At 39.4% G+C, this 16,407-nt stretch overlaps 2 protein-coding genes across 4 annotated transcripts; one reads left to right on the top strand and one right to left on the bottom strand.

Moving 5' to 3' along the window:
- The first annotated feature begins 335 nt into the window (after nucleotides 1–335).
- LOC112568250 lies at nucleotides 336–7,344 on the top strand. 2 transcript variants are annotated; one of them, XM_025245449.1, is made up of 11 exons: nucleotides 336–896; nucleotides 1,459–1,806; nucleotides 2,034–2,167; nucleotides 2,683–2,890; nucleotides 3,263–3,550; nucleotides 3,779–4,033; nucleotides 4,129–4,362; nucleotides 4,675–4,785; nucleotides 5,403–5,492; nucleotides 5,627–5,719; nucleotides 6,614–7,344. In XM_025245449.1, exons 1-11 carry the CDS (start codon nucleotides 827–829, stop codon nucleotides 6,670–6,672), a joined length of 1,890 nt encoding a protein of 629 aa, XP_025101234.1. In that variant the 5' UTR covers nucleotides 336–826; the 3' UTR covers nucleotides 6,673–7,344. The 2 variants fall into 2 exon arrangements, with proteins under 2 accessions (XP_025101234.1, XP_025101233.1); XM_025245448.1 differs by having other exon boundaries at nucleotides 345–896; nucleotides 4,672–4,785.
- A 94-nt stretch (nucleotides 7,345–7,438) lies between these two features.
- LOC112568251 lies at nucleotides 7,439–15,146 on the bottom strand. Of its 2 annotated transcripts, XM_025245450.1 has the most exons (9): nucleotides 14,806–15,135; nucleotides 13,315–13,641; nucleotides 12,414–12,547; nucleotides 11,971–12,175; nucleotides 9,875–10,162; nucleotides 9,182–9,436; nucleotides 8,804–8,938; nucleotides 8,259–8,354; nucleotides 7,439–7,999 (listed from the first exon to the last, which is right to left on the bottom strand). In XM_025245450.1, exons 1-9 carry the CDS (start codon nucleotides 14,873–14,875, stop codon nucleotides 7,929–7,931), a joined length of 1,581 nt encoding a protein of 526 aa, XP_025101235.1. In that variant the 5' UTR covers nucleotides 14,876–15,135; the 3' UTR covers nucleotides 7,439–7,928. The 2 variants fall into 2 exon arrangements, with proteins under 2 accessions (XP_025101235.1, XP_025101237.1); XM_025245452.1 differs by lacking the exons at nucleotides 8,259–8,354; nucleotides 8,804–8,938 and having other exon boundaries at nucleotides 14,806–15,146.
- Nucleotides 15,147–16,407: the final 1,261 nt, after the last annotated feature.

Genomic DNA, 16,407 nt, shown 5'->3' on the forward strand with positions numbered 1-16,407 from the left:
GTACCCTACAATGGTCATAATTCTACATCTTCAATGTACACGAGACGACACAAGTGTCACTAACTCAATGGGTAAATATTTATTTCTCTCGAAAGAACGTGATTATGGAAGCATTTGTGTGAATTTCTACACACAGACATATAAATGTGAATACATTTATTTACATTATTGATGTACATATCAACTCTGTTTTGCCCTACCTATGTATAATAAAGGAAAGGTCGTCCCATGACCTTTGTCAGGTCGTTATGTTAGAGACCTCAGCTTTGACTTGACAGTGGTGCCCATCTCCTCCCCATTACTGCCTTACCTCCCACCACCTTCTTTGGAGTGAGGTATGACTAGGTACTGGGGAAAGTGAGCTCCGCTACACGGGCATCGAACCGGCTCATCTCTCAGTTCGGACGCCAGCACTTGGTTACCTGTTTCCCCACCCATGTCTGATACTACCCTGCTCATACCCGTCCGCATACTAATCTTCCCGTAAACTGAAATACGAGAGTCCAGGACTTTACAGCACCCAGACAGCTTGTGTAACTTAACTCATTACAAGCATTACAGAGGGTTTGAACATGAGCCAGTGGCACCAAACACCTTGTGGCAAGTACTTGGAGTCGGGGTGAGAGGGGGTCAGAGTTCGTCACTTAGGTAACCAGGCTTTGGTAACCAGGCTTTGTGGGTGGGGTGAAGACCGCCCTATCAAGCAACACCTGTAAAAGGAAGAGTGTTCAAACCACTGCCAGCCATATACTGTCCCACCAGCGCCCCTGCTACACCATAAATAGTCTACCCAGGGTGGCGCCGATACAATTTCTAGACTCTAGACATGGCGCTGATTACTGAGGTGACAAGACTTATGCTGCTTCTCGCCACTTTACAAAGAACAAACACCATAGGTAAGAACATTTGTACATTTATTATCTTTTTTCATTGCTTCTGTTTATGTTTGATGCTTTGATTATAGGTTACTCAAGCCTTTGCGTTGATTTTGCTTAACTTAGTTCTTTTTTTTTTCTTGCACGAGGGAAAGAACTATCTAGAAAAGATCATTTAAAGATGATGTAAGATTAAATCGGATCTTCGCAAATAAATGTATTTAGCAACGTTAGCAATACACAACAACACTCATTAGTTATCATTAGTTATAATTGGGACTGGTGTTTGGTTAAAGTATTTAATTATTCTCTAATCTGGTTACGTCGATGATATAAAGTGTACATTGTGCCAACAAATGCTTTTTGGGGAACTTCCGTCATCTTCCCCAAAGATAAGACTGATTGGCTCCACAGTCTTTATTTACCCCGCATAAAGAGTGACAGCTTTTACATATACAGATAATTATTGTCATCTTCACCATCGTTGCCATCATAGGTGTTGTCTTTGTTGTTGTTTTGCTGTCCTGTCGTCGTGGACCCTATCGTCTTCTTGACAAGTCTTTTCTGTACTGTTGCATGGAAGACATCGTCACAAACTGTGACACGAGTCCCGGGAAGGTGTACAGAGTGGTCGAGAAGACCGATGTGGTGTCAAAGTGCGAAGGTGTGGCTGTCAACACCACAGTCAACTTCTACCTTTACAAACTGTCAGGGGAAGTAGTCACCATAAGCACATGTACCCCGTTCTGCAACCACATGTACCGCACCTTCGACGCTCGGCGGTACTCAACCGTCCAGTACCTGAAGGAGACCTACACCAGATGCTACATCTACTACCCTGCCTACCGCGACATGGCCGGCACCGTGGTCTGTTCTGAGTTCTTTTCTAACGGCACCACGAGGGAACGTAGATGCCCATTGGACATCGTGTGTGAGTAATCACAAATGTATTCTTTTTATGTCAACACCTTCGTGATAATAACTGGTTTTAATGAGGACGCTTTCTGTTTGCTTTCATAGCAGATGTCCTATCATTAAGAAGGGAACGAAACCCAATCTTTAAAAACAATTGAAAAATCATCCAAACTATGTTATATACTTTGTCAGCAATTTTTAACAAGTTTGCTTAAGCTTTTTTGTGACTATTTCTCTCGACAGATCCATTTCAATTAAATAACACTTTCGTGATGACCAATTATGAGAACTGGACAGTGACTGCAGTTTTCTCCACATTCCGGGTCTTTTCTGCTATGAACCTTTATGTCATCGACATTAACGAGTACCTAGCAACTGTACGTATGAAACTAGAGAAGCCATTTATCAGTAATACAAAGAATAGAACATTTGTTCATCTCTTATGTCGCAAGCATTGTTAAGATCTCGCTTGGACTGCTGATACTAAAGCAAGATAGTAACCTGCACTTGTGTATCATGTCTTCAGTCTTACAAGACAGACCTCACCGATCTTCTTAACTGATCAAATATTTTTGGCCATATACAAAGAATTTTACCAAACATCATTAGATGTTCAGTAATACATGGGAGACTGAGACTAAGTCACATTATATATATACATTTTAAGAAATGCTTGATGAAATGTTGCTTCGTTATTATTTGTATCAAGAGCAGTCGTTATCAAAGGGTTTTTCGTTCAATCCCCCATCATGCCTACGATGGATTTTTCAAGTTATCATCATTGCTGTTGTTATTAAGCTGTAGATGGTGTAATTTAAAGAAGTAAAAATCAAGATTATTGGTTAAAATTTAATAATGCAGAGGATGATGGTCAAAGACTGGTTATTTTTAGAATGATGGCGCCAGTTTCTTCGTACAAAATCCGAACGTTACTACATGGACAGCATTTGAACCTTTCATCGAAATAACAGCAAATGAGACCTACTACAAAGGAAATTTCACTGCCTCCTGGTCTCTTCCAAGTCAGAGTGGTAGCTACTACTACACTGCTGACCTCTACCCTTCAGAACAGACGAACGTGAGACTCTATCCTATAAATGGTACATGAGTAAATTAATTAATTTCAATTTATGTATCGGTCTGTTAATATAGACACTACTAACAAACGAAAATTTTAGTGTAAGTTGTAGTCTGGCATTATTTTGACTATAATGAACTGGAGGGAATTAGAATGCGAAAGGTTCGTCATCTATTTTCAAGATCTTTGCTGTTCTATTTTCATATTCTATATACTATACATCTGCACTTCTTCTCTTCAGTCGCTGGCTTTAACGGCTATCAGTAAAACGAAACGGAATAAATCAGTGCACGATCGTAATTATTGTCACTGAGAGCAAAGTAGTAGGTTTAAGAATTTTATTTTATTTTGAGTGTCTGGGTATCTAAAACACTTCATTAATTCTCATCACCAGGTACACTAGTGATCTCAGAGCCCTCTCAGCCGACTCAGAACTGTAACTTGACCTACGTACCGGAAGTGGGTACAGTAGACTGCATGTGCAGTACAATGTCACTGGGAAGGCCGCCAGGCAGACTGCAGTGGCTTGTAGGTAATGACGTCATTGCTGCCGGCGGATATGGCGTCACACAGCTGCAGTTTCCCACGAACCGCGTCAACCGCACGCACGATGGCCTGCAAGTCACGTGTCAGCTGGACTGGGTGGTCAGGCAGCGCGTGGTTGTGTCTGACCGCGTGGCGTGTGAGTAGTCAACTCAATAAACACGCTCACACACACACATACACGGGATACTAAAACATTCTGCTTTTCCCTAAATCTTATAAAAAAAAAAAGAAGACAGAACCTGGTGACAATCGTTTCTGACAAAAATGTAAAAAAAAAAAACAATTTCGTCGTGTACCCAACCTTATAGTAAATCTGTTCACAGGACAACCTCACATGGAGACGTCCTTTACATTTTTTTTCCAGACGGTCCCGAAAGTGTGAGCATCCAGTTCAGGTCCGAAAACTGTCAGGTGATAATGACCTGCACTGTGGATGCCATCAAGCCATTTTTACCTGACATGATACAGTGGGGAGGGCTGTGCCAGGGACAGAAAGGCGCTGAGTGCACCTTCAAAGCTAACGGCGCGGAGGATGACGGGAAAGTAGTCACGTGCACCGTCACCAATGGCGCAAATAACGGGCGTGGAGCCAGCTCCAGTGTGAGGATCGCTGTCACAGGTAGACGTAGGTCAGAAATTATCAGGCAATAAAACTATAGACAGAATACAGTTAGATGACACAATGACACAATATTTGTTTATAATACCGTACAGGATGTTCAACTACGGGAAACGGCTCCGGTACTGGCTACGTGTCAACTGTGATCAAAGGATCAGCGACGGGCAACGGTACAGGTGTGGGAGACGGCACAGGTAAAGGTGACGTCATGGCACCAAGCGACTCCACAGCCTACATCATAGGTATAGCTGTTGCCGCTGCCCTCGCTGTCATCTTCGGAATCAGTCTGCTTGTGGTAGTCGTCTGTATGTGCAGACACCGGGGTGCTGGTAGGTGAATGAACATTCTTGTTTAATTGAAGAACATACTTTCGTAAATGAAAAATATTCTGACTGTCGGTTATCAGATTTCGTTAAAGTAAACAATAGCAGGTGCAAATATAAGGTAGTCAGCTCCAGCTGGCTTGGAAAGATGACCTGCACTTGCTGTTGGCAATTGTCCAGTATCTTATTGTTTAAGATAGTTAGTTAATGTTGAGGAGGATTATTAGAAGTCTCGGGATAAGAAAGTTAAAGTTTTCATGTTTTATCTTTCAAAATTTTTATTAATGTGTTGTGCGGTGTGAATTTATTTTTTAGCAGAAGGGAACAGAGTTAGAACAGAAGATTCAAGGCAGACAACTGATCAACCACAAGATAATATGAGCTTATATCTGCATCCCTCGGTCTCACAACAGCCAAGGAGTCAGCAGCGTAAGTTCAATTCTCTGCAGTTCTCTTCTGGTCTTCAAATACAGACTGTCGACATCTGGTTGTTGGTCTTACGATACATTGATACATCTCTTAGGCTACACTACCTGCTTACTGAGTAGAACTACAAGCAAACACCCTCCACTACAGCATACCTTGCTATCACCTGCAACATTAAACTTTTGGTCGGAATGTCTGGACTGGAGTGTGACACTGTTTTCTGAAAACTCTTTAAGAAATCTTGTGAGAAATATACTGCCTTTAGACAGAGGAAAAATGATGTATGTTAGCTTTATTTGAGGGTATGTATACCAAACTGGTATGTGTGGACAGTTTTCTGCATAATGCCCTGAAAATTAAGGATCACTCACACATTTTTTGTTGCTTTATGTATTCTTTGCTTCTGTAACTGCAAGTTTTATTATACATGTGCTGTCGTAATGTTTTGAGATGAACAGATTTCTGCACACTGGAACTTGATACCAGTAAATGTAAATTTCTTTATGTATCTATTATGCATGAGTATACTTGCTTTGTGATTGTTAATATTCTTACCTTCCTGTATCGGTATTTGCTAGAGCTCAGCAGAATAAAGAATGTTGTGATTGTCATTGTTTTAGCCCCACAGCAGGACAATGATACCTGTCCGCCCGACGACAACCATCATTATGAATCCATTCACAGTAATGCACATCATGATGAACTCAGAAGTAAGCCTACTGAGCTCTATCTTTTCTATAAATTTGTGAGTCTAGTGTATATTATTTAAGGTATACATCATTTGTATTCAGGTGTACAGAGAATGATGAATGTTTTTTTATTGCGGGTGATTTTCCATATTCAGACCAGTCTTCTCGCATCACTTCCGTAGAGAATGGATCATGTTCAAGCATGACTACTTCTACAGCTAGACCTGACCTACAGTATGAACAACAAGGTGAGTCTCTGACCATCTGCCCAGACCAGTGTTATTTGTTTGAGCAGTTTTGCTGATGACTGGAAATAAACCATTCATTCTGTAGCTGTGTTTATACTATAATAGCAGTAACATAATATACTACTTGTCTAGGACTATTTACATTTCTCCAACCTATACAGCATAAGTTGTCTACCTACAGTATGTAGTTTTGTTTGTTTAAACACCTAAATTTCTTTAGTTCTTTGACTACGGAATTTCTTTTCTTGTCATCCATAACTTGTCACTAGATTTAATTTCCTTTGGTACCTGATTTGATGAGCATCTGTGTGTGTGTGTGAGTGTGATACACCATAAAGGGTAAATGAGCGTAATTATTAGGTTACACATTTACAACTAAACTGAGTGTGGCTATTAGCTCTAAAACTAAAAGGGTATTTCTCTTTTCACAGTGCACCCAAGTTTCCCTTCCTTTCACAATCCTACTTTGAGTTAAAAGGATATCAAATGTTTTAGAGGCTGTTAGATACTCTATCTTCCCACCCTCTCAGGGATATTAAGATATTTATAAATTTTAGCTACTTTCCATGTCATGTATAACATTTATATATATATTTATACAAATATCCACGCATTAGCAAAATATAGAAATATGAACTAAGATACAAACATACCTTTTAGGCTAAAGGGAAAAACCTGAGTTAAAAATACTGGCCATAAGTTCACATTAAATATTATTAACTGTGTTATTTTAAAGATTAATGTAAACACGTCTTTTTAACCTTTTTTGTCGCCCATTTTGTCAACGCTCCCCACTTACATAACACAAACATCTCTCTTGGATAGGTAAGGCCCGTATATTGTCCCGTAAATCATTTTTTGATGTACACACTAAATGGCTGTTTTTATGTTTAGGGCGTCCCCCACCATTTCTACACCAGCAGAACGGTACAACTACCTCCACCTGGACCTAACTCACCTCAGAGTGAGTATCCAGCCTCGGGTGCTACCATCTCAGTAGAAGATATTTGTAGAGAGTGATGTCGCCTCGTCAAACTGGGAGGATGAGACAGAGCTCTTTGTATTGTTGTCTTCTCTGACATCTTCCTGTGTGTGACATGTGACTGAGTATGTTGTCTGACGGGCCTGTCATCGTGCGTGTGGAATGTGGCAACTCCTCCGTTTTGTTCCTTTTCGACATGCAGACTGGACGATCGGCAGAGTTCGGTGAGCTTCATGCCCGCTTGACCTTTGTTGATCAGTTGGATGTGCTGCTAGGAACTGTGTATTTGCTGTGGAGTGTATTCCTGCGCGTCTGACTTGTTTGATATTTGCCCTGCGGATTGCGTTCCTGTTGTGTGTAGACGCTAACCTTTGGCCTCGAGCACCGTCATTTTGTTCTGACGTCACATTCTCTTTACGTCACATTATTTTCACGTCACACCATCTGTCAGCTGTGACGCGCCTTCTGTTTGACGATGAGATGCTATACACGCCATCTTTTATTGTCATATGACTTTGTGACAACAGTTGGCCTCTGGCGTTCAGTCGGACTTAGATTGCTTACAATATCTTTATTTTATTCTTGATTGAACCAGAAACTACATCAATGGATAAATAAAGGTTTCAGGAGAAACGCATGACAATACTGGCCTTCTGTGTGTTGTTGTTTGCACGTTTTGTGTGTTTCAGTGAGTGACTTGGGTCATCGCCGACGAAAAAAAAAATGAAAGCCTTTAGTCGTCTGTACAGTCACATTTATATTATATACAACCAATAGGCTTTAACACATTTAGTAATTTAAAGCTCTAAAGTTCTCAATTAGTTCTTTCTTTTCTTTCTCCATGATCTATGAAGGCGTGGTTGGTAGTTCGTGACCAGAGGCAGATGGTGCAATGTTCCTTGTCGTGCCAACAACTCAGTCAAAGTCCTTTCGGCGCTAAATGGCGCCACTGCACCTGATGCGCCGAATCACAATGTAAACTTGGATATATTTTTGGATAAATAGTAAAAAGAAATGAATTGAAAGAATACAGTGATACGGTGATTTAATGGGTTGGTCGAAAAATACAATGTTTTGCTGATCTTTTATCTTCTCTAGCTATCTTGGTCTGATATTCATACGTTAAAGGTGAGTGAACAATATATTTATACACAAAATCCAGACTACAGAAAAATATGTTGTTATGTGTTGGTGTTGGATGAAACAATAATATATTTAAACATTAACTTAAGGAAGTTGAACATTTTGATAGTAGCTAGTGTCAGAACCAGGGTGAGACGCGTTGTGTTCCGCATTACCTGCAAACATTAAGCAAAGATAAACGTTAAAAAAAATACATAACAAAACTATACATTAAGTAAGAAACAGCAATCTCAACAAGAATTCAAGGGGAACAACGTTAACCTACTTGTTTTCTCTGCAATCTCTGGAGTATAGTGCTGATAAAAAAAATACTCCATGGAAACAAATAAGTAAGAATACAGTTGACTCACTAAATGAATCTTTTCTTGAGACGAGTTTTTAAAATTCTGATAATTATTATATAGTGACAATTACTGTGAGTTGTCTCCCTTCCTGAGGTCTGGAATAGACCTGCGTAGTGATGCTCTTGGGAGTCTTTGTACCCGTCATCTGACTTTTGTTTAGGTCCACCTGAAACACGAAAGTGTCTCACGTTTACAGGCTAGTTCAAGAGTGCAGAAAAATGTTCACCTAGCAGCAAAATCCTTGTTATATTATAATAATAATGAAAGATGTATTTCTTATATGTTTATGACTTTAATGGCAATATACCTATTGATTAGCAATGACATTTTGATGCCATATTCTACACATATACCTATAATCTAACAAGAAAACTTCTTTTCTAAACAAATTTAATGTGCTAGACATAGAATTTTAAACATTAGTCTTTAGTTTAACGTAATAGTAATTACAACAGCTTTAGCAACGTAATATTGTAATTTTTAAATTTTGGTATGAAGGATTTTTGTAGCAGAAACAATGCTTTCGTAATGATACGTTGAAATGTAGTATTTGTGTAGAGATGTGGTTATTCAGACTCGAATACTGTAGATGGACACGTATTCTGTATCACCTACCTGTTGCACGACGTCTGCGAATCCACAGGACGACCAGCACCGAACACACCAGTAGCACCAACACACCAACGGTGACACCGACACTGGTGCCAACACTCTGCGCCATGGTGCTCCGCGCCATTTCGACAGAACAATCTACAGAAGAATCAGTATTTCATTTGGTTGCTATCTTTTGGAGTTTTAAAAGCTTGCTTAAAAGTTAAAATTATACATGAAAGACAACTGTTCGATGAATAAACAGAGATTAAGCAAAAACAAAAAAATGAAAATTAGCTAGAAAATAAGTTGTCTACAAACAATGTCTAAGAAACTAAATATAAGACATAGACTTGCTGGATTTTACAAAGAAATGCAATTTTAGATGTTCTGCCAACAGACCTGAGACTGTGACCCTCGCAGTGGCACTGGCATTATGTCCGTTATTGGAGGGATTCGTGACCGTGCACGTGACCTCCTTCCCGTCATCCTCCGCGCCACGTGATCTAAACGTGCACACGGCACCTCGCTGACCTTGACACAGTCCACCCCACTGCATCATGCCAGGTGTGAAGGGTTTGATGTCGTCCACAGTGCAGGTCGCCGTGACCAAGCAGTTTTCAGACTCCACCTGAATGCTCACATCATTTGGACCATCTACAAAAGAACATTTTTGTTCTCCTTTAGAACGTCTTTAACTCTTCACAGAAGTAAATAGTCGGCATCAAATATTAGGTCAGAACTCTTTAAAGTGACTCTTGTCAGAAAGTTCAAGTTGAGAAACTAAATGTTATAATCAGGAAATTATTGAGATTACGACGATACGTGATTGCGAACAGGTCTACATGCATTACGAAGACAAATAAAACGAAAGATTAAAGGAAATTTTTCAATGTGCCCTCATCTATAGTGACACTAAATGAGTTAAATAGTAAAATCAGGAGTGCTTTAGAATAAGAGTGTATTTATTTTTTAAATCTCAACGAGCTATTATTTTTACTGCTCGTCTGTATTAACTGCGTTTCTTTTGTTGCAAATGTTTTCGGACAATTAAGAGAGAAAACTATTCCCTGGATAGAAGCGTGGATTACTCACACGCTACGTTGTCCGTCACAACCACGTGGTGCTTGACCACCCAGTTCAGCTGACACGTGACTTGCAGGCCATCATGCGTACGGTTTAAGCGATTTGTGGGAAACTGCAGCTGTGTGACGCCATCTTGGCCAGATGCTATGACGTCATTTCCTACAAGCCACATCAGTCGGCCGGGCGGCGTCCCAAGTGACGTAGTGCTGCACTGACAGCTGATGGGACCCACTTCCGGTACATAGGTCAGGCGACAGTTTGTGCTGGGTGGCGAAGGCTCTGATATTTTAATGTAGCCTGATTGCATGGGACATACCAAAAACAGTGTCACATATTTCAAACCAAAACATTTTTTACAAGTTGACAGTTCTAGCACTTTTGGTGGTTTGTTGATTTTACTTAGTACAGTATACTTTATCGCTTTACTGAAAGTGTTAGATACAGATGCACTCGTCACAACTACCAGTATCGCTAATAACAACAGAATGTTTCCAACATCTTCAGCAGAAGGTCCCCTCAGTTAAAATTGCAAAATTCTATCTTGTACTTCTGGCTCTGCACGAATTTCAGTATGAACACCAACTCTGCAGTCAGCTCACAATATTTGTTCTTTAAATTGTTGGCAACGATGAATCAAAGGTAAAATTAATGCGACGATAAAAGGGTATGTTATATTCAGACCTTTTAAATAGAAGTTTGATTATTACCTGCTTACTGGGCAGCTCTTGTAGTGTACAAACGATCTCATAACTGAACTTTTCGAGGTTAATCACTGATGAAACACAACTTAAGATACCCTGTGCACGCTGTACTTGTGGAAATCATCACACGCATCTTACAACTCATAAACGAACTATCTTACAGCTCGTTAACCGATACAAAACATGAACAGACTGACACGTGTCTTCTCATTTTAGAAATCAAAGAACTAAATCAGCTCACGGAAACAATACTTTTTTCAGATTTCAAAAAATAAGACATCATAAGAACTACATCCCTAGCACAGCATCTCCAGAGTAGTAAAATGTAATCTAGTTGGCTTAAATCAGAGCCAGTCAGTAATATCCATTACTTCCACACAAGTGAGACTCATCCTTGAAAACCTGCGATGATTTATGGAACTGTATTTCAGTAGGCACACTACGAAATGGCGGCGTTTGATAAAGACAATGGTTGTTGAGTATGTGCTCTTCATTGCTGTTGACTTTTCGTGGGCTGGAGTTTTACTCGTATTAAGCATGGAGTTTGGTAGATAATAAAAATAAACTCGTTGCATTGGCTGAACAAGGATGAACCTAATCGACTTGACGCCAATCCCATTGAAATGAATGTGGTTAACAATATGGTTAAATTGTGTTTGTCTGCTGCCAGCTTAATCCTTACACTTCTTTCAGATCTCATATATTTATTACATGGGAGTTTCATCGTAACGAAGTAAAGTAATCTGCCATAAACATCAAACAAAACAGCAAGAAGTGGCCAACAATAAAGGCTCGAACTTCAGCAAGGACAACACCAAACTACAAGCCCCGAGATGAACATTTCTAAGGTTACTGCAGTAGAATATCACACAAAGCTCTCACAGAAAGACTTTGAACTCTTCATGAAAAAAAAATTGCTTTCAATGGGGGTCATAAAACTCATCCTGGAAGCTGAGATATTCAGAGAGTTGTATGACTCGGAAAAAAATTCCCGTTGGCAATAACTGGGTCTAGAGGCGCTTATTCTGAGTAGAAGTGTTGAGCATGAGCCAATGTATGTGCTTTAAAATAATGACTGAACTCGAAGAAACTTTTAGAATGACCTTATATTGATAGTTCACACAAACTAAATAATTTCTTCGAGGTCTGTCATCTTTGTGGTTTGCTTTTAAATATATCTTCGGCGACAGCACAGTAAAAAGGTGGGAGGGGGTTGTTTTGTTTTGTTTTTGTTTTTTGTTGGTTGTTGTTTTTGTTTTTTGTTTTTGTTTTGTTTTGTTTTGTTTTTCTCGCTTGCAGCTTTTACTCTCGTCAGTAGAGGCTAATGGTTTGTTAGTATTTCACAGATCACAGACTGGTTTCGTTACAAAAATTATCTCGTTACCTCATTCTTTACTCCCTTACCTCTAATCTTGGGATGAATTCTCAGATCTGTAGGTCCACTGGGGACAATGTCACCAGTGTAATAATAGTTACCACCCTTGCTCGGAAAAGACCACGTGACAGTCAACGTCCCCCTGTAGTATGTCTGCCCGTCAGTGTATGGTTGAAAGGAAGTTTTGGACACGACAGGTGGTAGTCGGAAAACATATTGTCTGTATTCATACATCTGAAATGCATAATTTCACAACTTAAGTATATGTAAACTGTGGTGGAATCAATAAAAATTAAAACTGTTCATTATAATAATAAAGTTGTTTGGGTTTTTTTGCAGGTGGTGTTGAATTCATTCTTAGTAATAATAGCAGATTATTCCGAAGACACTTAAAAAAATGGAGAGGGAGACAAAATGAACGGGAGAGAAAACACTCATAATCATTGAACTTTACTTCCAATAACAGTAATACCTGTGTAGAGTACTCTTTTATGTCAACATAATAAAATTCCATCGCAGAGAAAACCTTTTGAGTTGAAAACACAGCAGTTAGCGTCCAGTCTTGGAGATTCGTTGTCACACTGACATCGTCGACTTGAAAGGGATCTGGTGTTTAAAAAAGACAATATTGTTATTTGCATTCTTTAATCATAGAAAGAACAAAGTCCACTGCGATTACTTTAAGTCAATAAAAAATAAAATTCCCTCAAAATTTTTATAATTTGGACACAAATTACAGTTAAGGATTTGCCACACTTATTCCTGGGAACAAGAGCAGGTACAGCGCTATTTATAGAACAACATTGTTGACACTATGCATTAAGTAATCACACAACCGATAAACATAGATATTCAAAGAAGTGTTAATATGTCAGTCAGAACTTTGGTTACATCCACACCATTAGTCGATCCCCACCATCTATGGTAGGAATATTTGTTCTGATTTTGAAAAGGGCAGAGGCTACGTTAGTTAAGTCTACTTTGCTCGGAGGCGTGTTCATTTTGTATAGTTATTTTCTGGGTTCAGAGATGTTACTTATAAAGTAATGTTAAGGAAAAACTTGCACATGCAACTTACACTCAAAGTCATATTTTGAATCCCCAGTGAGAGTGAAAGAGAGAGGGGAAGCAGACGACGAGGAAGAAAGCGAAAGAGAGAGATGAAAGAAAAAGAAGCTCTGTGGTAAGTGAAAATATTCAATGTAACGCAGATAACTGAAGAAGCTTCAATATATTTACAGTGTAAAGTTGTTTCCTTCACAAATTTGAGAATATAGAAGACAGATGAGAATAGACACAAACCTAAATTCCTAACAAACATTTTCGTGAACACAAATATCCTGGGAGACAAATAATATCCTGGCAAAACTTACACACGATGTCATGGGTGCAGTTATCAGACAACGTGGTGCCGTTACTAAAGAGTTCTGAGCACACCAGCGTGCCCGCCATTTCCCTGGTAGCATTAAAATAAATGTAGCTGTAGGTGTAGTAGTTTCTACTTATGCCGGTGACCGTTGGATGCAGTGACACACAAGAATAGTTGGCGCTACACGTGCCGAGACTGACGGAAGTTCCAGACAGTGAAATGAAGACCCAGGTGAGTGTAGTGTTGGGAGACAAGCTGCTACACGAAATATAAGTCGAGCTCAGCTCCCTAAATCTCCTCACACCGTTTTCGCTGCACGCGATGCTCATGCCTTAGAAGAGAAAACAACCACAAGACAATAATACCATATATTGACTAACAGGACTCAACCCACTAAAAAGTAAGGCGATCATAGGTATCATGAGAATCTTCATTATAAAAATTACTACATTTTTATTGTTGCTCGGGGTTGGCTGCAATATAGAGCATGAAACGTTATTCAAGTCATCAGCTTATATATATATATCGACGATGATCAGCCACAAATCATTGCTCCCACCCATGAGAGTGATGCCTACTAACAGACTGAAGAAAGAAAATATACCTGGCAAGAACAACACTGATGTGAATATGGTAGTTAATGGTAAGTTTATTTAGAGGTCAATTTTTAAAATGTAACAATAATCAAGAAGGGAGCCAGGCTAGTATAACATGTGTCGAGAAGTGATGACCCCACTCCCCTGGATTTTTCAAGTTAACGCTGAATGACATTAAATAACAGAAAGAGTCTCATACCATTCAATGGCAAGATTGTGTTTATGCGTAGTCTAGTAAACTGTAAATGTTTACATATCGTTAAAATCTGTGAATAACTCAAATCGAAACCTGTCAACAGGGGAGAACAGTACATGTAATAGTGTTTGTTTATTCATACTGAAGTGAAAGTCAACGAGAGCATTCTGAGTAATGATGGTTATTGCCCTTCCTGAACTGTACACAGAAATGAAAGAGAAAAAAAGGAACAAAAAGTTATGTCATGATTAAAGTAATTCATTGTCGATGAAACGCTTATTAACGTACCATATTATCACATTATTTGTAAAACTTATGACAGTTGCTTACAAGCATTGTAACTGAACTAAAGGCTCTGGTGTCACTAAGTGTGGATACTATAAGTGACAGTACACTGCACAACATCGACAATGTTACCTACATATGATCTATAAATAGTTCTTTCTCAGTTGTCTGCATAATTTGAAGTCAGTCATAATCAGTATAATTTGATGTGGCTACACAACAGCTACAACAGGAACGGTAGCAAATATAGAAACCACAGGTAGGTATGATGGTGATTGTGTGGATGTTTCAACAAAGAGACGAGCTTCATATCTGCTACTAAGGTAGCTCAATGTTACTAAATGTTCCTTCATGGGTGGTGATTGTCCGATGGGAGATATTGTAAAAGAACTGCATTAATATAAAATATTGTACTTACCGTCTGCCTTTTGATAGGTGATCACAAGTAACACAAGTGTTATTGCCACGGGCGTGGTTACCAGCGCCATGTTTACCAGGAGTTACTTATAAACACCCTGCTCCAGGTAACTGGTTTGAGTTTTACTGCAAGGTGTTTCCCCCTGTTTCGATATCTTTTTTTTTATTTTTGCGACGTGTTTAACTGTTGGAGTACATACCCCGGGACGTAAGGAGGACCAAGCTTGAGTCTGCACCTCAACACCTGTGGTAGGGAGGAGTGTGAGTGTGTGTAGAGCTGGGGCTTACACCACGCTCCACTAGGCAGAAGGCTGGAACTTGAATCCACCTGACATGTCTGCCCTTGTCAACGTCAGTCACTCGATCACATCCTAGTTTCTTTGTTCGTGAAGCTTGTAAAACCGCCAGGGCTGTTGCTGTTTAGCTAATTTGCAATCCCTGTACGATGCTCAGATTACATGTTCCTGGTTCTTTGTTGGTGATCGCGTGACACACACACACACACAGAAAACACACACAAAAACCCACATACACAGAAAACACACACACACACACATCTAAAAACACAAACGAGTGGGTGTACAGACTGAACAGTGTAAGCATGGACACGGCTCTCAGTTATAACAAGTTGGTGTTTGTGTTGCGTATCACAATAATGATGAGTGGATTGCTCTTTGTTATGATTTTCGTGTATCAGTGTGTGACAATGACACGAGTATTGCGCTGACTGATTAGTAATCACTAAAATAAAGCACGAGGTATCCTTGGACACGATACACTGAATACCTCTTCAGTCCTGGTTCAATCTCAATGTTTCTACACACAATTCAAGAAATCTTGTGCGAAAATGTATTGCCTGTAAACCGGGAAAAAATGATGTAACTTAGCTTTATGTGAGGGAGGTAGCTAGTATGTAAATTGTTTATCCACCAATCCACGCTCGGACGCTAATGTTGCCAGTGGCAGACAGAACAAAGCAAGTGCACATGCCTACAACTTACACATGAATGAGCCAGTAGATGTATTAATTAAGTATATGACAAGATGAGTCAGTAGGGATGTCTTGCAGTGTATGTTGGCATGATGCAGGACTTCTAATTAATCCTCTATCATCAGAGTCAAATTATTTTCCACCTCGATACAGTTCACAACTTCTTCAGCAGAAAATATCAAGTGACTAATACTATGCACCTTGCAACTTGTCCAGACTGGAATCGTAGTTTACAAGATTGGAGAAATCACAGCTAGGTGAAAAGAAACCCACTCCATTTATATTTTTGTATTTCTGTGTTTCTACTGCAGCCTCGCACTGACGTCCGTCGGTTGGTTATATCTCCCCTAAATATTTCCATCACTCTTTTCAATGTCGTCTACCAGCATTATTTACAACCAACTCTCAGCAAATGCTAAACAGTGTGGACAGTTTTCTGCATAGTGCCCTGAAAATTAAGGATCACTCAAACATTTTTGTTGCCTTATGTGTTCTTTGCTTCTGTAACTGCTAATTTTATTATGCATGTGCTGCCGTAATGTTTTGAAATGAACAGATTTCTGCAAACTGGAACTTGATACCAGTAAATGTAAATTCATTTATGTATCTATT

The sequence above is a fragment of the Pomacea canaliculata genome, linkage group LG7, assembly GCF_003073045.1.
Source record: "Pomacea canaliculata isolate SZHN2017 linkage group LG7, ASM307304v1, whole genome shotgun sequence".
Taxonomy (NCBI): domain Eukaryota; kingdom Metazoa; phylum Mollusca; class Gastropoda; order Architaenioglossa; family Ampullariidae; genus Pomacea; species Pomacea canaliculata.